The sequence below is a fragment of the Pleurodeles waltl genome, chromosome 1_2, assembly GCF_031143425.1.
Source record: "Pleurodeles waltl isolate 20211129_DDA chromosome 1_2, aPleWal1.hap1.20221129, whole genome shotgun sequence".
Lineage (NCBI taxonomy): Eukaryota > Metazoa > Chordata > Amphibia > Caudata > Salamandridae > Pleurodeles > Pleurodeles waltl.
The window spans coordinates 876519934-876544728 of NC_090437.1; the positions used below are offsets into that span (position 1 = coordinate 876519934).

The 24795-nt window shown below is 42.9% G+C and overlaps 1 protein-coding gene across 1 annotated transcript in view; it reads left to right on the forward strand.

The window, feature by feature from the left end:
- WWC2 (WW and C2 domain containing 2) overlaps positions 1-24795 on the forward strand; it is an 800549-nt gene that overhangs the window by 631760 nt on the left and 143994 nt on the right. The window contains exon 18 of the mRNA XM_069199258.1: positions 9610-9805. Coding sequence (XP_069055359.1) covers positions 9610-9805 — 196 coding nt within the window. The remainder of the gene's footprint in view (positions 1-9609; positions 9806-24795) is intronic.

A 24795-nucleotide genomic window follows, 5' to 3' on the forward strand; every position in this document is an offset into this window, starting at 1 on the left:
CTGTTATTGTACATACAGCATATCCTGCTTTCAATATTCCTAATGCATCTCTTAAACATGAACCATCAACAAAAATAACTTGATTGTTTTCTTCCAATCGGGTGTCTTTGATATCAGGTCTTGGTTTTGTACAAAATTCAGTCACCTGAAGACAGTCGTGCTCGATGCCTTCAGCGTTCTCAATTTCGACATTTTCACTGGGAAACAATGTTGCTAGATTCAACGTAGTGCACCTTTTCAGCTGCACATTAGGTGAACCCAAAATCATTGTCTCGTACCTTGTAAGGCTAGCACCGGTCATGTGCTGTGTTCGGGAACGTGTCAAAAGTATCTCAACTGAGTGAGGGACCATGACTGTTAAAGGATGTCCCATCACTATTCCTTCACTCTGATTTAGGCTGATACCATCTGCTGCTACGGCACGCAAGCACCCTGGCAGTGCTGCTGCGACCGGATCCAAAGTAGCTGAAAAATATGCTACTGGTCTGTTTACGCCACCATGGGCTTGAGTCAAGACAGACAAGGAACATGCATCACGTTCATGACAAAACAATGTAAAAGGCTTTGTGTAATCAGGCATACCTAAAGCTGGAGCCCTGCACATGCATTCCTTTAATTCAATAAAAGCATCCGTCTCATCTCTTTTCAGCACTATTTCATCCAGCGCATCTTTCTGGGTCAGTTTCAACAAAGGTTTGGCTAGAGTTGAGAAATTGGGAATCCATTGGTGACAGTAGCTCACCATTCCCAAAAACTTTCTCACCTCTCTTCTCGTCTTCGGTGGACTCATTTGAAGTACACTTGTTATTCTCTCTTTCATAATTCTTCTCAACCCTTTCTCTATTTGGTGACCCAAGTATTTCACTTCATTCTGGCAGAACTGTAATTTTGAAGGGGACACTTTGGCCCTCATTCTGACCTTGGCGGTCTTTTCGCGAGACCGCCGAGTTACCGCCGCGGTGAAGACCGCCGACCGCGGCGGTATGCCGCTGTGCGCATTCCGACCGCTGGGAGCGTTCCGCCGGGAAACCGCCAGCAGCCACACTGGCGGTCGGCGGAAAAGTGGAGACTGGTCAACCTCCAGCGCCACGCCAGCAGAACACCGCCCACAGAATTACGACCCACATATCTGTGTGGCGGTCTTCTGTTGGAGGTGTTCTGTTGGCGGTCACCTCCCCATGGCTCCCGTCGCCTCCCGGAGGACCAACGCACAAGGTAAGTGAGGGGAGGGGGAGGTGGGGTGTTGTGTGATGTGGGCGTGCATGGGGGTGTGCGTGTGAGTGTGTAGAGGGGGTGTGTGAGTGCGTGTATGCGGGCGGGGGGTGCTGCTGTGTCTATGGGTAATGTGTGCTGTTCGGCAGGTGCGCATGTCTGCATGTATGTGTGCGGGTATGTGTCCCCGTTGTGTATGTGTGTGTAGGGGGTGTGTATATGTGCATGTTGGGGGTGTGTGCATGTCGGGGTGCATGTATGTGCATGTCGGGGTGGGGGTGGGGAGGGGGTTCGTACCACCTCTGGGGGGTGGCAGGGGGGTGGAGGGTGTGGGGGGAGGACTCGGGTGGGTAGTGGGGGGTGGGGGAGACCCCTATCAGTGCCAGGGAAGGAATTCCCTGGCCCCGATAGTGCTTACCGCCATGGTTCGCATGGCGGTTCCCGACTGCCAGAAACCGGTGCGGTAGGCAGGGTCATGATACCGTTGGCGGTCTTGGGACGACCGCCGGGCCGGAGTGCGCAAACTCCAGCCCGGCGGTCATGACCGCCGTGGCGGTCGGAGTGGGGAAGTGGCGGTCGATCGCGGCGGTGACCGCCGCGGTCAGAATGCCATTTTTCCGACCGCCGGTCTGTTCGCGGTCCGACCGCCGCCTCTCCGCCGACCGCCAAGGTCAGAATGAGGGCCTTTGTGTCCGTTCCTTCCCAAATGGTTCAATAGGGCAATGGTATTGGCTGTACAGTCACTTTCTGTCTTGGATGCGATCAGCAAATTGTCAATGTACTGTACCGAGGTTGATTCAAATGGTAATTCCAATGATTACAAATCTTTCTTTAGAATCTGATTGAAAATTGATGGTGACTCCGAACACCCTTGAGGAATTCGACACCAACTGTAGACTCTGTCTAGGAATTTGAAACAAAAGAGAAATTGGCTGTCCTCATGAAGAGGCACAGAAAAGAATGCTTGTGACAAGTCGATGACTGAGAACCACTCAGCATCACAGGGAACTTGAAACATTATCACAGCTGGATTTGGTACCACGGGACAACATTTGACTATTATGTCATTTATTTTCCTCAAATCCTGAACAATCCGGACCTTTCCACTCGGTTTTATTAGTCCCATGATTGGTGAATTACATGGATTACTTAATACTTCTTTTAGCACTCCCTGTTTTACAAACTCATCAATGAGTTGGGCGACTTTCATGAGGATGTCTTGTGCCATATGGTATTGTGGGGTCTGGGGAAAATTTACATTGGGTTTTACAGTCACTTTCACTGGTTCTACTCCTTTGACCAATCCTTTGACCAATCCTACTTCTTTCCCAGTCATATCCCACACTTCCTTTCCGACTGTTTCCTGTAATCCAGCAGGAATATCTGCTTCAGTGAGCATTGGATAAAGAGTAATCAGGGGATACTCTTCATCAACAGTTTCCACTTCGTCTCCTCTTAAACTGTCCTCTTCTTCCTCATCACTGTTTGTCTGAATTTTAATTCCATCATTTGAACACATAATCGAGCATCCCAATTTACACAATAAATCTCTCCCTAATAGTGATATCGGGCTTGAGTCACACACCACAAATTTATGTGACCCTTGACAGTTACCAATTCTGACTTGCACTGGATCTGTGATTGGGTTTGTCAGGTACCTATTTGCTACTCCCACTACTTGAACTGTTCTACCTGAAAGTGGCAAATTTGGTACTTCGATGCTTCTAACTGTAGAGCGTGTAGCTCTTGTGTCAACCAAGAACGAAACACGGTGACCCATAACTCTTCCTTCCACATACGGACCCTTTTGATCAACTTCCAAGGATGCTGCAAGCATACAATTTCCCTCCTCATCTGAGCTTTCACTCTCCCATACATCGTTTATTCCATTCTCACTGTGTAACGGGAATTGGTGAACTGTGTCACTTTGGTTCATCCCTTGACCCGCGACCTGTTGAGGAAGCATTACTTGTTGCTGATTCATTGGTGCTAAGGGTATTTGCATTTGCTGATTAGGTACCATAGGAAACTGCTGTTGCATTGTCTGCAACTGTGCCATTTGTGCACTGGGTATTTGCACCTGCTGGGATTGTATGGGTTGTAAACCCTGCATCTGATTTACATTATTTTGAAAATTTGGATTTGAACCTCTCAATTTCGGTCCTCTCATATTCTGAAATGCGTTGACATTATTGTTTTGTTGACCTACACCTTCCTGCACCAACATTGGGCACTCCCGTTTCCAATGCCCGACGATTCCGCACGTGTGACATGGCATCACCTTCTTCATTGCCTGTATACCATTCGGAATCATAACAGTATTTAAATCAGGACCATTATTCACAAAACCTCCTCGGCCTCTGCCTCTCATTTGTGGCTGAAACATAGCATTTCCCTGCTGTTGCGGCTGCGGCAACTGTTGTTGGAACCCTTGCAAACCTTGCAAACCTGTCTGAGCTGCTCTAAGCTGCATCACCATCACCTTTTCTTTCAACCTTTTCTGCTTTGTCTCAATCTCATCACTGCAGTATTTGGCATAATTTAACACCTCATCAATCGACTTTGACTGCCAACAAATCAAATGCATTTTAATCATCTGACTGATCTCGGGTCTCAACCCTTCCACAAATCTGAACATAAAATGGAGCATGTCCTTTGCCTCGATCGTTTCCGTGCCACTGTAATTTTTAAACGCTTTCAACAATCTCTCATAGTACGCATGTATTGACTCGTTCTGTCAATCCTCTGCCAATCCACATTTTTCGACGCAACCTTTGTTTTCAAGTGCTCAATCACCTTATGGTATAAACTCATTACTGTAGGTGATGGTGCACCTGTGTCCCTATCTCTTTCTGGTTCACTTGTCGGCCAACCTACAGCCCTCTTACAATCTTCCCACAAATCTGCCGGAACCACAATTTCGAATAAGGTGTTCAGGTCTTCCCAAAGACATTTTGCGAGTTTCACAAATCTATCTGTTTGTTGATACCACTCGATCAGTTTCTCTCTTAATTTAGGGAAATCATCCGTAAAGGATTGAATATCGCACCTGTGCCACGGTACATGTACAAGTTTTCCCCCTGCTATTTCTCTCATTGGCAAAATGGTTATCAGGTCGTCATTCTGTTGTGCTTTTTCATTCTGATCTGGGGTACTTTCTTAAGGTGTGTTTTCATCCCTGCAGATCTCATGTGTTCAAAGTCTTTTGTCTCAAAGTCTAGCCTGTAACTTCTGCTCAAGTGTTTAGTCTTACCTATATCGATCTCGTTTCTGTCTGCAATTTCTTGTAACTTCTTATGTATGCTGCTCACTTCTCTTGTAATCCTAGGACACATGTATCTCAGCTCTTCTTCTGTGTATGATTCTAACCTGTTCTGACCCATCGTTCCCTCTACTAGTTCATCTGCTTCCATGCCCAATCTTATTTTATTCAGGTATTCTTATCCCTTCCCGCTGGATGTACTCTGTGGGGAGTTCAGGCTGTTGAACCATTGTGTTAGCTGTTGTGCGTTCAGTCCCATCAGTGTAGCACTTACATCAACTGCCACTGATGGTTGCTGCAACGTTTCAGTTTTTGAAGTCAACAGTATTATTATTGGTGGATTTGACCTTACCACAGTTGACGGAGCACAAATTGGAATTGGGCTAAATTCCGACAAAGACCCAGATCCATTTGGCAGTGTTCCTACCGGAGTCGTTTCTGGAGTGTTTTCTATGCATCTCCTCCCTGTCTCACTTTGTGTCATAACCCCTTGATCGCATACGTTTGGGTTTGCCTGTATATACAATGGTATTGGTGGACCTACAGTGATAGGCAGAGATATTGCATCTGGATTCTGTCTGTCCCCCGAATTCTGTGGCATGTTAATCCCCACGTTATGGTTCATCATTGCTGGCCTTCCTAACTGACTCTCTGTTACTCGGGTGTACCTCGGCACTTCTGTACCTGCTTTTCGGGCATCAAAATTTGTGTTGATTCGGCATGAATCAATGTCGGTCTTTGATAATTCTGTCCTCCCTGCGCCATTAAATCAGAAGTCATTCCCAGATTATGCTCATCACAGCCGCGCCTTTGAACCTGCGGCTGATAATTATCGACAGGATTCAATTTAGGCACGTCAGGATATATTCTCTGAATTTGTGGTATTTGTGGTGCAAAGGGCATATTGGAACTGCTCTGCCTCTGTGATATTCTCAAATTCGGTGTCACATTACCTTGTATTGGTTCTGGAGGGGCAGTACTAATGCTTGAGCCTTTTTCGCTTTCCACATATGGTGGCGGGCGATCATTTAGCAATTGTATAATGAACTCCTCATCGTCTGACTCATCTGATCTGTTCGAATTTCTGTTGTTTTCTCTATCTCTGGACTGACTCCTATTTGTTTTATAGGTAGCTTTCCTTCCTTCCGTCTCTGCTTCATCAGTAATTGCTGGAAACAATTTAATTCCCTGCAGTACGTCTGATCTCCAAACCTTTTGTGTGCTATCCCATCTAGCATCTGCTAGTGTCTTTTCTACTTTTCTTATTCTTGTCTCAAATTTCTTTTGTTGTTGGTTTCTAGCTATTAGATCCCAAATTGCTAATGCCTCAAACTGTGCTGGTCTTGGAGGTACTTTCATGTCATATAGCGCGAATCTTAAATTTTCAAAAACCCTTAGATTAAATGACCCATGGATAGGGAACGCTACACTTCCATGCTTTTCTGTTAATTTGCACCATTGCTTTAACCAAAGACATGGTGCGACACCCTTTTCTTCAATCACGATGTAAGCTGGTGTACCCTCATGCGGTGTTTCTTCTCCTACATTTGCTTTAATATATACATCTCCCCTCATGGCACTCTTAAATGCTTTGAAGAATTTCATCTTTCCGTCTTTTATTTTTCTAAAATATGCAATCAATAAGTGACTTTAATTCCCGGAATACTCTTCGCTTGCCTTTCCCCACCACTTGCGCTTCACGGGCTGCGTCCAATCCGTGCGCGACCCTCCTTACCAACCAACCTATCCCAGCGCGGCTCCTAGTGACGTCACACTCACACACTGCGGCTGACAAAGTCCTGTGGCTTGTCCTCCTTCATTCAGCTTCACTCAAAACTAATTTCCGCAATATACCAAAAAGAAGAAAACAAATCTGTCGGTTTACTACAGGAAGGGTAATACGATCGCTTCAGAAACCTTAGGGATTTTTCACTAGCCTCTGCTGTTCCATCTTTCTCGGTTTCCCATTTTCGCAAGCAAAATTTGACCCGCAAACTTTACTCTCAACTGATCAATGAATTATTCTAGTGCACCTTAGAATTCGTCAAATACAAAAGTCGAAAATTTTCTTTCATTCCTCAATATTCATACTGACTCGTTGACCACGCCCGATCAACCTATTAAACCGAACAGATTACAACATCAATCAAGTGTCTCATACACTTTTCAACATACTCCGGAGTCTCTTGACCTCGCAGGGCCCGTTTCAACATCAACAACCACGTGGACAATTTTCCTGCACAAAGCGCTACACACATGTGAAGTTCGACGACTTCCGTACTCTCACACTTTGGAGTAACACTCCTCTAAAATCTTTTAATTGGAGTTCGTAGCTCCCCTAAAATCCTCATAAACTTCTCAATTAATCTGCGGCAATAAGCTGTGCAAGTGCAAAACCCTAACTTCTCTCATACCGTCACTAGAAACGCCGGAAACATTCTCACACCTCCATTTCCTCCATTCGCAAGCTCCGAGATTCCGGGAAAGTAATTGGGGATTTAGGGCATCATCATCTCTCCAACTTGTTTTATCAGAGAAAATTCTAACTTAACTCTGTCTATTGTTCGGATGGGGTCCCAAAGGGCCAAACCATCAATCTCTGCTACCATCTACTGATAACGCATCCAGCCCTTATAAATTACCTGTACCTGGACACGTTGGAGGTCGGTGAAACTTTTAGCCGAGTTGGGCTCTCCTCATCCTAGAATAGTCGGATCACTTAAATCAATAATCAATAACTATTGTAATCGGTACCCAATACTCTATTTCTAGATCAGAATAACACATTAGGAATCAATAACAGTTGGTATTTCGACGCAACATGACCTTTCAGTCATGAATAACCACACCAGTTTATTAAAAGTTAATGAGTTTATTTCCCTATATTAACAAAGCTAAAACAATATATATGAGTCTCAAAATCAAATGATATATGTATACGAACATTACTAGCTGTCCATAGCGGCGGAAGAAACGCAATCTACGCAAAATCTGAATTATAATACACTCGGTTACGGCAATGCAAATCACTAATATGAGTAATTGAATTTGACTAATTGCATACATCGGTCAGCATAACAAGATTTCAATTCAACATGGTGCGTAAAGTGAATACCTCGACTAACCTCTAATTAGCATTGGCATGTGGGGCTTCATGCAAAATGAATTTAGTCAACACAAATTTGGAAAACTTCTAGCTTGGGCCCTGTCAAAATAGCAGTTGGTACCTAAGAAGGAAAACACAATGCATAATACAATTATCCTTTCATAATTACCAAATACAATCAGCATTCAAGAAAGTCTTCGTCCTTCAGGTACCGGTTCGATCAGCATGGGGCAGATTTCAAAGGGGCAGAGTTAAGGGCAAGTTTCCTTGCAGCAGCAAGGAGAATGGGGCAAAGTTACTGCATGGGCAAGACGGGGCAAATTAAAGTTAAAGTCTCTAGGATGAGAATTCTTAAAGTCTCTTTCTCTGGAATAGAGAAAAGAGGATCAAGATGTCGTCCAAGATGACGTCTGGCATTTGGCTTCAAAGATGGCATCAAGGAAAATGGCTGACTTCTCTTTGTCCGGTGGGTTTTAGTAAGAAACATTCCAAATTCTGCAGGGTCTTCCATTGGAGGGTACATAGGGTGGCTTCAATTTGACCAATGAATAGTGTCTTTCTCCTAGTACTCATTTATGCATACATTGTCCTTGGAGCCTTGGAACACAAGTTGCAACAAGGTTTGCCAAATATTTCGGTATCAGTACTTTTATTGTCCGCACCTGCAGGAGCTGACCTTGCATCAAAAGGGATGCAACCATCCTAGCACGAAACCTTGAGATAAGTGTATTAGTCATTTCTACTGGAAAAATACAACCTTTTAAATGAAATAATACGTTTGGTTAGTGCAAGTGAAAACCACGCAGTTGAATTTGAGACCAGGCGACTAGGCCAAAGCCTCTACTAAATTTAAGCTAAGCATAAAACAGTTTCAATCAAGAAAATCATAAAACACATTTGCAATTATGACGGATTACTACAATTTTCAATTCTTCATGATTAATCAAGCTTGTTTATAATATTGGCGAACTACCCCGAGGGCACAATTTCCCTCGTTCATTATTTTCTTTACTAAAATCACACTACATTATACGATTTTGGTTATATGATATATGAATATATGTTGGTCCTTCTTTTTCTGCGTCATCAATACAAATTCCTGAGTTTAACCTTTGATACAGGTAAATGCTGTGACATGTGGTGTGAGTTTAAGAGTGCCAGGTTCCTCTTATGGACTTCACATGCCGGTAAAAAGACTTTGTTAGCTTTCTGATATCTAAAACGATCTGCAAGTTACGAGTCTAAATCCTGGCAAGGCCAACTTAGGGCTTGGTAGATGGACCACTCCACTAAAACACGGTAGATATACTTTCTGCCTATTACAGGTGCCTTAGGTTATAATGCACTTGTAATATGACAGGCTCGACATCAACCCTATTTGTGGCAGAGTATCTCATCCGCAAAACTAAGTAAGGCCCCAACTCTAAATCCTTTGTAGAAAGATACATTGAGTAACACACCCTGTTGTTTACAATATTCTGCGAAGTGTATATAATAAGGTCATTCATATTCATTGAGGAGTCACTTCTACGATCAAACTATATTGGCTGCTAGATGCCAGAGAGCATGCAGATTTGCAGCACCTGGAGTAGGCTGCACTGTGCACTTCAGTCAGGCTGATGCTGCATAGATGGGCACTGCCGTAAAATAAATTAGTAAGTGTGGGTCTACGAGCCAGCAGCCCAATCTGTCTGGCAAGGAAATGGCTGTGTGCGCCCTTTCAGGATGTCTGCTCTCCCATATGAACAAGAAAAGAGGTTGGGCAAAGCAGTAAACAGTGACAGAGGACAAAGGGGACAGACCTGTCCACAGAGAGCAGAAAAGGAGAAAAGCACGATTACAGCATCAGAATTCTGCAGTTGACAGGTCAAACAAATACCATAAGACTTTCACAACTCAAAACAATAAAATATAGCAGTCTTCCTGCAAACAAGACAAATGCAGTGTAAACAAGTAAAGATGCAACTTTAAAACCCAAGCTCCGCCTTTCTGAGGCAAACATTCAAGTGCATTTGACATTTATTTGCAGGGTCGACATGCTGGCTAATGCAGGTTCTGAAGATGTAATAGAAGAGAATGATCAAAAAAAGAAAATGGCGGATGAGGAAGAATGTTTAGATGAGCAGATATTTTTTATTGATTCATCTGAAACAGAGAAGGAAGAAGATGATACCAACAATGCTGATGACAGTACCAGCCAAGCAGCAGGTATTTTACCATTACTGGTGAGTACTTGAACCATATTTCTATATAATAATTGTGATTTATTATAAATTGTATTGCTTAATTGCAATGTTGCATGCTCTGTTCATCTGTATGATTTAAATAAAAACCTAGATTTCTTATATTGATGTTAAAAGAAAAGGATAGTGTAGAGTATACCCTGACTAGTACTGTAAACCCCCTTACACTACACCTATTCTTTTTTACATTATATCTGTACTCCTCTAAATGGAATGTGGGTTCTTATGGAAGAATGTTGTATGTATGGTGATCTGGGAGAGAGCTGGAGCAGGCATGCTGACAGTTGGTCTGCCACCGACCTCAGAAGTGGTTTGCTAACAATAAATCCTGTCTCTGAAGCTGTATGGTATGGTGATGGTACTACAATTTGGCAAAGCGTATACTATGACAACATCCTTAGACCTTGTGTTGTTGGTCATGAGGAAGATAAAGGCTTTTCAAGTTATTACATAGCAGAAGGCCTGGAATGGCATAAAAAGCTCTACTATGGGCAGTCCCTCAAACAAGGATTACAGAAGCTGGTGGGAGAACTGGTTGGGCTCTTTATGAACTTTTCTTCAATCAAGTTCTGCCATATTCTAATGGTTAAACTGCATGCTCCCAACTCACCCACAAGCCCTTCAGGAGCACCTCTCTGACTGCCTTGCACAAAGACTTATGCACCAGGAGTTAGGACTCCAACTGGGACTCCAACTGGGCTGCGCCCATACACAACCTGCAGGGTAATACTGCACAGGAGGTATTTCTGGTAAAAATCAGTCCCAAAAGATTAGTTCAAGGACACAGTGGAACACCAAACCCTCTTGCGTCAATGAACAACACACTCAAAAGGGCACTAATAACAGGAGAGGAACTTTTAAATGTTTTTTTAAATCCTAAAGGAAGCAAGGAATATACTATTCATTGTTAGAGATGAGGTGAAGGCAGAATTTAAGAAGTTACTGGAGGCGAGGAATATTGAACCGACGGAGTCATCTGACAAGATGTCATTGTTTGTCACAGAAATACATGCATATAGTAAAGTAAGACTGAGTTGGTCCCCAGAGGTTTGAAAAATTACATTCTTTAACGAGTCCCCCCTTCCCAGGATTGATGAGATGTTATCATTGACCCGGGGCGTACATTTTTTTCCACCCTTCACTTGTTTTCCACTCTTCAACAAATTAAATTACATCCTGAAAGCAAACTTTTAGCAGTGTTTACTAAACCTTTTGAATGCTTTAAATTCGGCCATGTGGACTGTCTTCAGCAGCTGCTGTTTTGCAAAGGTAAATGTCTAAATTGTTTGTTAAATGCCAGCTGTTGCCTGTTTTCAAAACAACATATTGATGATAGGTAGAAACATAAAGGAACATAATGAGCGTTAATACAAAGTTCTAGAGGTATTTTAGAAATGTTACTTTACTGCCGAAATCAGCAAGTGCGAACTTGTCGAGCATAAGGCAATGTGTTGGGTCATGAGGCTACTTGTAGGAGAATCATATGGAAAGTGAAATTAGTAGAAGCCTTTCGGAATGCACAGGCACCATGATTCTTTCTTGGCATGTCTGAGTCTTACATAAGTTTCTGGTTAATTTCCACAAAAAAGTCCACCCGAATGCCCCCTTATTCTTGTCCTGATTTTCCTCTCCAGCATTTTGTTTTTCCTTTCTTTATGGTAGCTAGATGTAGCGATGCAACATTGGAATTACACATGTTCAATACAGACGTAGCACTCGTGTTTGTTCCTTAAGGAAGTAGCTACTTTCAGCTAATCTTCTCTTTACCAGTCACTGTGACTGCGTGTGCTTCTATTTCCACCTCCATCTATTTCTACCTTACCATTCATTCAGCTTCCCCTCTCCTTCTAACTTGTTAGCACCATTCCAAATGTCATCCTGCTGATCTTCATTACTCCAAGTTATTTGCTCCCTAAGTCATGACATTTGGGATTAAAGTTTGCTTTATAGCTAACTGTAAACTGTGACATATTTTCTCTGTTTTGTGGTTGTGTAGTGGGGTGAGGTGGGAGTGTCAATCTGCCTTTGTATTTTCTCTATGGTGCCTGTCATCTTTGAGCCACTGGAAAGTATTCCAGAAGACTGACTTGGACAACGACCTCAATCTACTGCTGTGCTCTGCCAGGGGAGATGAGTTTCTTGACTGCCAATTGCCTATAGCCTTGACACTAAGAGCAAGGTGCAGCTAAATTAAGACCTATATGGAGCGTATCTCTATAGAGCTTTGAAGCATGCTCCATAGGAAGAGGCGTGATTCCTTAATTTGAAATTGGTACAAAATCGGAGTTAGGCTGGTTATGTGGAAGCTTTAGCCTTGATGTGAGCTATGGCTGAGCTCTATCACAGTCAAACAGTTTTCTGTGATGAATCATATTACCAGGTACATGCTGCAATGCTAAGACCAGAGAAAGGTGTATGTGACACATCAACAGCAACACCAAACTAACATCAGAGTTTACAAAATAAGTGTGCAAGCATTCATAAACTAATGTAGCTAAAACATTTAATTGACTGAAATGACTCATAAAGAAGTCGCAGCTGAGTTTACCGAACTGGATATATTAAAAACGAACTGGGAAGCTTTTAGAATCAAAAGACAGTCTTTGAAAGTGCAAATATAAGTACACCAATGCTGTGTTTATGCATCTCAAACACATTCCCCAATTAGTAGAATTTAATTAATTGTTGTCCCTAAAACCAATCAATGCCATTCACTGCAAAATATTTAAAACAAAACAGATTTTTAGGGAAACGGTTTCCATGAAAATAATAGGTGCATTCAATTGCAAGAGCAAATTTATTTAAAGTAGTAGATGGGAAGAAATGCCCAGATCTTCAGAACATGTGGCAACAATTTTATAATGTCTCTTGGTGTTTCAAAAAGCTGTTATACTTGCAGGAAATATTCTGTTAACACCAGGTTTACGGATAGAAGTAGGGCCTTCCCACTTCAAGTCAGGACAATCATTGTAAGCCCACTTCCAACTGATGTTTGCTGGCTTTCATTAGTAATGCTGTCTCTGGGTGTATCTTTTCCATGCTATTCATTCCACAATATTTGATCCATGACTGGCAGACGACTTCTAAAGGGAGTTTTCCAGTGTCAAAGGTTCAAAGGAAAGCATATCTAAACAGAATACAGAGTGGTGAGATTTGTACTATTTGTCTTTAATTTAATAGGTCTTCTAGGCAATGTCCCTCTGGGTTGACAAGGCTCTTTTTTACAATTTTTCCAAGAACCATTTTTAAGAAGGGTAATCTAATTGACCCTATTATCTTGTTCATTTTTTTTACGCAATGTGTCAACCACAATGTAAAGGTTGCTTTTATTAAATCTTGTTGAAGAATGGCCTAAGCTAAGCATTTAACTGCAGTGCACCCAGTTGAGTTTCAACCTGAGCATTCCATGTTACACTATAGTTTCACTCCTAATTATTAATTGAGGAAGCGAACATTGAATGGTTCTTCCTGGATCTGTTTTGTGGGTTTACCAGGCAAAGCAGTTAATACCTATCTATAAACGAAATTTGTATTTAATTCATAATACATTAGAAAAGATAAGCTTTTGGTAAAGAAAAAATGTATGAATCAGTCAAGATTAGACAATGAGATCTTGAAGAGGGTAACATCATATAAATACTTCGGTGTTTCATTTTCTGATGTCATTTAAAAGTCATGATTGGTCAAGGATTGACAAGCATGAAGAGACTCTGGGGGTCATTCTGACCTTGGCGGTCCATGACCGCCATGGCGGAGGGCGGCGGAAGCACCGCCAACAGGCTGGCGGTGCTTCCTGGGCGATTCTGACCGCAGCAGTAAAGCCGCGGTCAGAAAAGGGGAGCCGGCGGTTTCCCGCCGGTTTCCCGCCGGTTTCCCACTGGCCCAGGGAATCCGCCATGGCGGCGCTGCTTGCAGCACCGCCATGGGGATTCCGACCGCCTTCCCGCCAGCCTGTTTCTGGCGGTGTCCACCGCCAGAACCAGGATGGCGGGAACGGGTGCCGTGGGGCCCCTGGGGGCCCCTGCACTGCCCATGCCACTGGCATGGGCAGTGCAGGGGCCCCCTAACAGGGCCCCACAAAGATTTTCACTGTCTGCTTAGCAGACAGTGAAAATCGCGACGGGTGCCACTGCACCAGTCGCACCCGTTCAACTCCGCCAGCTCCATTCTGAGCCGGCTTCATTGTTGAAGGGGCTGTCCCGCTGGGCCGGCCGGCGGTCTTCTGGCGGTCGCCCTCCGGCCCAGTGGGAAAGCCGGAATGGCCGCCGCGGTCTTTCGGCGGGAGCGCTTGGCGGGCGGCGACCGCCGCGGTCAGAATGACCGGCCTCTGTTCTTCTAATTGGAAATGTGGGGTTTCTCTTTAAACCCAATGCTGAAAAGTCTTTTGGATAACGCTTGCTGCATTGATTATATATACAGAGGCATAATGAAAATTCTTACAGATATCCATGAGCTTTAAACTGAATTGATGGTCACTGAAAGGTGGGGACCCTCTTTCTCTGCAGGCACATGCGTAATGCCCTTCTACCTAGGAAGTGGAAGGATTAATCATGGGGAATTCTCTCAATTTGAATTCTCTTGAAGGCTGGCATTCACAAATACACTTTCCTCCCAGCATCAATTGAAATGGCAACCTAATGTCTAAAGGTAGGGTTCATTTTGAATAGTTTGGAAAGTGAATGTTCAAGTCTTACATTCTTACTCTTTTACTCAACAAACATCAAAATAAGTAACTGTTGAATGTTTAAATATCTTTGCTTCAGTAGAACACAATTAACAAAAAGGTCAAAAGGTTACTAATATTTTTGCTAAATTTGGTCTACAATTTGTGGGCTATCTGTACATTGTTTACAAAGAACTTAACAAAAATCTGTGGAGCTTTTGTTTATGTCAAATGCAACTGTTATGTAAAGTAAATTATCATTAGAGCATTTATAGAAGTAATGACTGTTTGAAACAGCTGATTACTCATAGTGTGTACCTAGCCCTAGTTTACCTTGAAACCCTTTGTTTTTTTTATCTGAGGCGGTAGGTCAAAATGCAGAAACTAAAACATAACTCTTATTTACAAGTGTTTATGGAAAGGTTCCAGTGACCATGCACATATATTGTCGTTGTGTCCTGGCACACTTAAGGAGTAGAAGAGATATTTAGAGCCAGTATTGATTTGGCATGGCACGCAGTGTGTGGCTGTGGCTTTTAATTACCTATTTTCCCTGTCCTCGGATAACATTTGTCTCAGTTGCTTTATATCTAAATTAATTATTGGAAAAAAAAACATTGTTTTTACATTATGGTCTTAAAATTATATTTTATATTTCCTGAGGTTTGAGCTGCATGTTACATTTTAAAGCAAGATTATTTTTTAATTGTTTGTAATCTGATTATGTTTAATGTATTTACTGGTCTAAGCAAACAATTGATGGAAGTGGTAATAGGAGTCACATTGGTAAGACCCTCTAAGGACACATAGAGATTCATCTAAGTGGCAGTCTTCTTTCTGATGTTGCCTTAGCCCAAGCAGCACTCAGATTTGAGAGTGGTAAATTTTGTATTTTATCAGACTAATTCAATAGTGATTGGCAGGATTCCCTTAGTAAATCACAGCACCCTTCCCACACATTCTCTTCCTTAACTGTTCAGAGGAATTACCTGTTACTGTCTCTCACAGTTAAATTATTTATACATTAATCCTATATCACATTGTTCCCAAGCTTTGCGATAAGGCAGAACAAAGCTTTGTTCATGTGTCTTTCTGTCTCTCAAATGGCTCCAACCAAAGACAACTTCTTCTGACACTTCCATAACCAAAGCAAAACCTAATACTTCTAGATACCCTATACTTTCTCTCCTAACCCTGCCATCTCTCCTACAGTCTTCTGTCCATCTGTGAGAGCTTTTTTAACTTCAAAGGTTTTCCTTTTTGACTTTAGCTGTGAAACCATGGCGATGATGCTCTTTGTGGGAGCTGCCTTTCGAAGAAAGTCCAACTTCTTTTCACAAGAGTTTATTGCAACAGAAGGGACTAACAGGGCACATACCTTTATTTTAGGAGAGCTTTGAAGAGTGCCAAACTCAATCAATAAAATATCTGCTTGAGAACTCTTTGAATAGGTAGCTTGTTTGAAGTGGTCTGAATCTGGCTTTAAAAGGAATTGTACTTTATGGTTGGCAAACTGAATACACAGACATGTTTCCAGTCTTCAAGATTAAACTTCTCAGGATTTGTTTAATGCTTTGGTCGACTCTGAAGAGTCAGCATTTGCACTTTAGTGTCTGACCAACCAATATTGTATTTCATATTGAGATTCAAATGTATAGTCTCTTGAGAGATGAGAATGTGAAGTCAAATTATTCCACAGGTGCACAGTGATCTCTTTATTAGGAAACATAATAATAGGCATCATCCCACCTTGTCTGCAGATATTTGTACCTCTGTAGAATCATAGAGAAAATGCATGGTGACACCCGAGCACTTAGAGAGTGTTTCTCCTACAGTTGAGTCAAGCATCTCCAAGCAGCCCCTCAGTGGGACCCATTTTTCTTTGGGCCTCCTCTGCACAGGTTTACAACACTGCCAAACAGTAAGCTGATTCTATTCCATTAGCAGCATTGTATATCTAGCCATGTCTTGGTGGTTGGCTGTAGCAGTTTTATGTTTCACGAAAAGTAACAATAGCGCTGCCAGTCCACGAACCAGGATATTCACCACATATCCTAATGCACCATTATGTGGGTCAGGTGTAGTTGGTGCCCAATAATGTCCTCCAGCAGGTTCCCCACCTCATGCCAGTATATGAAAATGTCTGGGCACCACCAGGCCAGGTGGAAAGGCCCTTATTGGTTAGCAACACATCAGCAGCAATCTGCACCTATTGACACACCTGATTTAGATATAACCTCTGGGGTGTGGTGCACGTAATTAAGAAACTTAAAATGAAGATGATTAAGTGCTTATGTCTGCTGTTCAGTGATATCAGCTTCACTTAGGGACAGCAGTACTCCCAACTTTTATCTACTATAGCATACTCAAGATCCGCTTCCCAGAGCAGAAGAGAGGGCAGTTAAGAGACAATATGGCGGCTGCTGTATGAGCTGTAGTAGCAGGGATCCCCCTCCTTTCGCTCCCGATGGCTCGAGCGGCCTTTTAGCTACTTACCTTTTTTTCCCCCCCTGGAATGCTTGGACGAGGCTCTGGAGTTGTGGTACTGCTGGCCATGGTGGCCCTACGCGGAACGAAGGGCTGTGGTGTGCTGGCAGCGGTAACCGCCGGTGACAGGGTAAGCCCGTGGAGGAGCGAGCGGACTTGTGGGCACGGTCGCCTGGGAGGCAGGCATCAGCAGTCATGCCCCCACAGCAGTATGGCCCCGAAAAACCCTTGCTGCACTCAGGGGAAGCCTGGTGCAGGTGTTGGAGCAATCGGCTCTACAACTTTGTCTCAGCAGGACCAGCAGGACCAGCTACAGGTGCGACCAGAAACAGAAGATATTCACGGGACCATGGTGCAGTGGGATCACAATGTTAACCCCTCCCAGGTCAGTGATACTTTAACAGCCGCATTAAAAGACTCTGCAGCAATTGATACGAGCACCACAGCTGCTAGAACTAACTTGGGGGCATCAGTATCGGCCAGATGGGGCTGGGCCTTTGATGGGGCACTAAATTATAGTGAATGCATACCACTGCCTTAGCACATCATGGATACGAGGTATAATGGTGAGGATATGTCCACAAAGCAGCATGATGATACAAGCCCAAGGCTAAGTGGGGATAACCACGCTGCCGCCACAGACACCAGACTACCCAGGGGATTTGTACCAGGGCAGTGCGATGCTGCGGAAAACTCCTTCTCTCTTTCAGATCAACCTGGGAGGGGGACTTAAGTTCACTCACAGAGCTGGATTTCAGCAGCAGCTCCGCCGCCTCTAATGTGGGGTCAAAAGAAATAGCAGCCAAAAAAGGCTCCAAAAAATTATTTGGGGGAAAGAGAAATAAGTACTACTAGAAAGAAAAAGAAAAATCTCACAAAGGGGGAAAAGGCAAGGGCAAGGGCAATGTCCTGCGATTACTCTGCAACTCAGCAACTGCATGACAATCTAATTGCCCCCCCCAATGAACCCAAAGATCATGACACTAGCTTGATGAAGCTCCCTGAGCCTCCCCGTTTGCACCTCATTTATCAAACAATGATGCCACTTCATAAACAGATAGAGAACGACAGCAAGAAAGCTAGGATCGCTAGTAAGCAGCTACAAGTATTGGTAAGAAAGATTGTGAAATCCTGCTCTGAGATTGGTGAGCGCAGTGCTGCAATGGAGACTCACACCTGCATGCTAGAGACCGACAAGGGCACTGTGATATAACAATCTGCAAGGCACGAGTCACAGCTAATGGACCTCCAATGGAAAATAGAAGACTTCAAAAACCGTCAATGACGCAATAACTTGTGAATTTTTGGGATTAAAGAAGGAGTGGAAGGCCAAAACATGAGGGGTTATATCATCAAATTATTTACAGATGCCTTCCCAGATCTAGAAAGCTGGGACTGGGAGCGGGAGATACAGAGGGCTCATCGGTATCCACTATATTTGAAAATACAAAAGGAAGGTTCCACAGACCAACTATGACATCCCATGGCCATAATTGTTTATTTTGTTAATTATTTGCTGTGGCAGGCCATTTTTGAGAAAACCCATCCTGATTGTAAGATTCAGTGCGAGGGTGCTTCTTTTTTTTCTCACCCTGACTACTGCCATGCTATTGTTGAATGATGGTAGCGGCTGAGACAAATGACAAATCCCTTTCAGGAGAAAGGGGCAGAAGTCTATTTACTTAATATGGCCCACTTAAAAACCACTCGGGTATTCTCTTCTGAAATTAAGGCCAAAGAGTATCTGAAAAATCTGTTTTAAATTTACAGTATTGATGGTACAAGGCTAATTGTGGGCTACTGTTATACCATTATTTGATTTAGCATGATTTTGCCCCTGGACATTATGTTTTTTTTTAAGGGAGATAGGGGAGGAAAAAGAAGGGTCAGATAGTTATAAAAAAGGGAAGAGGAAAGGGACAGAGAGGAAAAGGAAAAGAAAAGGGAAGGGGAAAAAGAAAAGGGAAAGGGAAGGAAGGGGAAAGGAAGGAAAGGGGGAGAAAAAGAAGGAGAAAGGCGAGGGGAAGAAAAAGAAAAAAAGAAAAGGAACATTTTTGGGGAAAGGAAAATAAATGAAAGGGCCTATGTGGCATTTGGACCCTAAGATTTAGTGATGCTATCGGCTGCCGAGGGGGCAACCTATCCATCTTACAGACCTTAAGTCTGGTAGTCTCATTTGGTAGGTTTGGGTGGGGTGGGCAGCCTGGGGTGGAGTCGTAGGGGTGGGTATGGGGCAGGGGATGTCAGGGTGGGGTGGAAGGGGCTGACGGAGGCAGGTTTGGGAGGGCATACAAAAGGCACAAAAGGTCAATGGACTGAACGGTTTGAAGTTGTTCTACCCAAAGTTGGAGCCGCAGGAACGCAGACACACGTAATCAAAGGTTTAAATGAGACATGGTTGTAACCTACGCATTGCCACGTTAAACATTGGTGGATTAAATGACAGTAGAAAACGGCATTTTGTAGCTGAAGGTGTAAAAACATTGAAGGCAGGTATTATTTGCATGCAGGAGAAGCATATTATTTGCCCCCAAAAATACCTGCTGGAATTCCCTGATTATCAATTACTGGCGTTCACTATTCAAGGCTCAATGACAAAGGGAGTGGCAGTGTTGGCATGCAGTAAAATGGTAGAAGTGGTTAAGAGAGCATCGGACAAGCTGGGCAGATCGGTGATCTTAGAATGTTCAATAGGCAGGTCTAGCTTCTCCCTCTGCTCAATATACGGGACTTACAATGATGACCCAGAAGTAATTGATTTCGTTAATAATGAACAAACTGCATGGGCTTTACGGCTTATTGTTAGTGGGGATCTGAATATTCACATTGACAGTAATCTGCCTATTTTGCAGCAGGGGCAATATAAAGGGAGGAAACCGAAAGTATATCAGTCTTTGCATTCACTGGTTGGGAGCCATGGGCTGTTCAATGAGTGGCAGCAATGTAAGGCTCCGACCCTGGGTTTAGTTTTTTTTCCTATCCCCATAAGAAATCTGTTAGGCTAGATTATTTTTTATTATCATCTTCATTATCCGAGGGGTTACTGATTGAAAAGTACCTAAGAATAATGTCTGATCACAACCCGCTGGTAATATAACTGTCTGCACAACACTCAAATACATGGTCATTTGACCGGGGTTTGCTATTGGACCAAGCATATATTGCACATATGAAAAAATGAATACCAGATTTTCTGGAAATTAATTGCAATTCTGCCCCAAGTGGGGTGGTTTGGAACACTTTAAAAGTAGGAACTCGAGGGGAGACCTTAAGTTACTGTATAAGAAAGGGCAAGCTGTGTGCAGAATTTATAAATACTGCCCCGGCTGAGCTAGTGGCATTGGAAGCTCAGATAGTAGAGGTGACCAAAAACAATTTACCCATGTAAGGGATTTTAAATCAAATTACAGCAGTAAGGGCTAGAATTAGGGAGCTTTATTTAGAGCGTGACATTGCCAAGACTCAGACACAGCGACAGGAATGCAATGAGGACAGCAAAAAGGTTGGCAGGCTTTTGGCCTTTAAAACCAGGCAAAAAATATTGCATGGTGTTATTAATGCAATCAAGGATAAAGATGGACAGATAGTAATGGGAAACTCAGCAGTTTTAAGGGTGTTTAGAGAATTGTTCTATGCATTATATCAACAGGAGGCCCAGGATGTCCATACGCAAGAATGTAATCTTGATCTATATCTTGGTCAAACCCTATTGCAGGATGATGATAGGGGCCAGCTTGCTACGCCTATAACATCCGATGAGATAGCAGCCGCTATGAATTCGCTGGCTAATGGAAAGACGGCAGGCTCAAATATGATTCAGTTGGAATTTTTTTAAGGTATTTTTTCAGGAATTGAACAATGAACTTCTCATATTTTTTTAAGGTGGTTCAAGACGGAGCACCTGCTCCGGTATCGTGGCTCTCAGCAAATATTTCAATTTTCTTTAAAAAAGAGAAAGATCTGGTTTTAACCCAGTTCGTATCGCCCTATTTCTCTGATCAACGGGGACGCTAAACTATATTCAAGGGTGCTTGCCACCAGTCTGTCCCAAGTGATTGACAAACTGATCTCCCCCTGGCAGCATAGTTTTATCCTGGGCAGAGGCACCACCGACCATGTGAGGTGGGTTATAGCAATGTTAGAATATGCTCAAGCTGTTAGGGCACCGATGTCACTAATTCTGTTAGATGCGGAAAAGACTTTTGACCGTGTGAACTGGGCTTATCTGTGGATGCTCCTTTCTAAACACAACATTGATCCTGCTTTTATTAGGGCCATTCAGGGGCTATATCAGAACCCAAACACAAGGGTGGTATTGTCCGAGGTAAGATCCGAAATGTTTTGTATTACAAGGGACACAAGGCAGGGGAGTCCCTGCTCACCACTGCTTTTCGCGCTTTACATTGACCCTCTTATAAGAAAGGTGCTAGATAATAAATTAATCGCTCCAATGGAAATGATCGAGGAGGATGTTAAAGCACTAGCATATGCCAATGATATTGCCATAGTATCACCAGACCCAGAGACATCGTTAATAGAAATAGAGAAAGAAACAGCCAAACTTGGTGAGGTATCCAGCTACTTTTTAAATAGGGCCAAATGCCAGATATTGGTTAAGGATTGGGCAGCTTTGGAGGATGAGCGCAAAGTAGTTCAAGTAACCTATTTAGCTGTCAGGCTAACTACCGAGCTTCATAACATTGTTGATAATAATCTTGCCCCTATGCTTGCCAAGACTAAAAAGGAACTACAAGGGATAAATAATTTGTATCCCTCAATAGTAGGATGATGCAATATTATCAAAATGCTTTTTCTACCTCAGTCTTATATTTCTTCAGGACTATTCCACTGGAGTTCGACAAGGGCTGGTTTACCCGTATGGAGGTATTAGCAAACAGCTTTATATGGTCGTTCTCCAGACGTCAGCGAGGTTTTAAATATTTAACACTCCCCAGAGCACGAGGTGGGTGGGCCGGCCTAACTTTCACCTAGTTTACGGGGCTGCGGTTCTGAAATATGTTCAGCCCCTAATCATACATGACGACCTTAGTCAATAATCAGGGCGGCCTTGTCCAACTATATATAGCATCATCTGGGGCAACTCAGCTAATGCAGCTTTCTTGAGGATTGTGGAGCCAAGCTACTTCAAAAAAGTCAAATTTAAAATAATACGAGTGGCATTTAAAGTATGGTTTAAAATTAAGCGGAGAATGGGAATTGGACGACTCAGCTAGTACACTCCTGTGTTCAACACCCCTATTCTTCCTGGGATATTTCGAGATAGATGGTGTGATAAATGGACACGGGGCAAAAAATAGGGGACTTGTATAATCATAGGCAAATTAAATCCTTCAGTGAGGTAAAGGATCAATTTGCTCTGGAGAGCAGAGACTTTTGAGAGTTTCTGCAACTTAGAAATGTTCTGACATCTTCACCCAGTGAAAGTTTATTGGGGGAGAAGTTTGCTTTTATGGAGGCTCTTTAGAATGTAGCAGACAACGGTATACGGAAACTTTACTCGCTTTTATTAACTGGCAGCCAAGATGATCTGGGGCACCATATAGAAAGATGGGGGCGGTGGATAGGGGCCTTTAGCTTCTTTGGAATTGACTCAACGGATATTTCTTGTGGCTGGACCACAGCCCAACATTATAAAACTTTATTCAATCTCTATTATAACCCTGCCTGAATCTCCAAATGGGGGAAGTCTAAAGGGATTTGCTGTCCCTGGTGCAACAGTGTGGGTGCGGACTTAGTTCATATGTATTTTAGCTGCAATAAGCTTCAAACCATTTTTTCTGACATTATAGAGTTTTTGATGAAGATAGATCTACAGGTAGACGGTCTAACATCTCAACTTGTTCTACTGGGGCTTGATGAAGAGGTGTGCCCAGGTCAATCTCAAGGTTTTCTGTTTCTGGCTATGGCGGTTGTGTGGTGTTGTATCGCTTCAGATTGGCTTAATCCCAAACCATGTTTAACCAATGGCTTGCACATATTCTTTCTATGTATTACCTGGAGATGAGCCTTTATGATGAGCCTTTATGCATTAAAAGGACATGAACGCAGGAAGTGCGGTACAAAACTGTGGGTCCCACTGACGCAACTGCTAAGTCAAATTTAATAGCTCCTTTATGAACGGTGTATTTGTGGGGTTTGAAATTTGAGAATAATTTGTTCAGTCTATATCTATTTGTTATTTGCTTATCGGATTGCTGTACCTTATTGTGGGAAATTAATTTAAAAATAAATAAATAAATAATAATAAATAAAATCTGCATCCCATAAATGGCTAGCTGGTAGATCAGCAGCCTCACTTGTATCAGAACACAGCTTTTGTTTGGAGTCCCATCTAGGGGTGGATCGCAAGTTAATTAGGTGTATTAGAGTGATGAACTCTGGAGAGGCAAGAGGACATGTTGGAAATGATTCCCTTGCCACCTGTTTACTTCTAAAGTATGTAATTATATCTAGAGAGGTAGCTCTCACTCTAATCTTATAATGGTTTAGTGTCAAGAATTGACCCCCAGAAACAAAAATCCAAATTGAATGATCTTTCGCTTGAGAAGCGAGAACAATGCCCCTAGCTTCAAGTGTAGGTGGTAGTAAAGGATTACAAGTCAAAGGCATCGCAGGAGAATATAAAATCTTTAAGCCAATGCTATTGGCTAGCCCCCACTGTACCCACTGTGTGGTGTGCACTGTAGAACATGGTTTAGGTTGCCTGACTCACAGCACAGTCTGTAAAGTGTCACATTCAGCCTGTTCATGTTCAATCACGAATTGTGGGTTTGAGTAGTACAATTACCCCAGATGGACCCCAAGTGTGCCAGAACATCCACATAGTAATGATAAAAATCTGGACACCAAAACTTTCCAGTTGCCAGTGCTCTTGTCAGGACATCCCATCTGACTGTGGGTTGTTTCCTGTCCCATATTAACCGAGTCAACAGCATTTGGAGGTTAATGAAAAATGAACAACTTAGTGATACAACTTAGTGATACAGGTGCGTTGATAAGCAGACAAAGACACTTTGGCATGTCCACCATTTTTATGATTGTGTTAGCGTTATTGATACCTCAACTTCCAATTGTAACCTTCCCATGACTAAACCATAGTTAGTGTGGATTGGGGCTTTCTTGTGTTATACAATTATCCTAAGGTATTTGACCATGACCATATTGGGGCACCACTCTACATCTGGTCTGCCAGCACCTGGTATGAGGGTGTGAGGGGGAGCAACTCCCAATAGTGTGTCTGCCTAATCTCGTACATTCTAAGAATGTGTTAAGAAAAGGCCTCTAGAGACTTGAATGCCTTCGCCACAACTAGAAACATGGCCACAGCCTCAACTTCAGGATTAATTTGCTGCATCTTTGCAAAAAGGGTGCAAAGATTGTGGGATGTTGGGCTACCTGGGATATATTCTGACCAGTCAGGGTCGAACTAACTTGCCCATATATTGGGGCTAGTCTAGCAGCAACAAAGTTTGCAAGTATTTCATTATCCGTACTAAGCAGTGAAGGGGGCCAGTATGTCTTGCAATTTTTCCCATCTTTACTGGGCTTGGGGAGTACAGTAATCGCTTCTCTTAAGGGCTGGATAGCTGGCCTAGCACTAGAGACACACTGTATATGTTTAAGGGATGAGGAGTAAGGACCTCTTTTTAAGTTTTATAAAAATGTGTCAGTGATTCACAAGACTTCCTGCCTGGAAACTGTCTCTTGCATTTATTACTTCTTTAACATCTACTGGGCTAACAGGTGGCTCCCTTAGTTCGTCCCTAAGCAAGTACAACCTCATACAAATAGGCCTGAACCT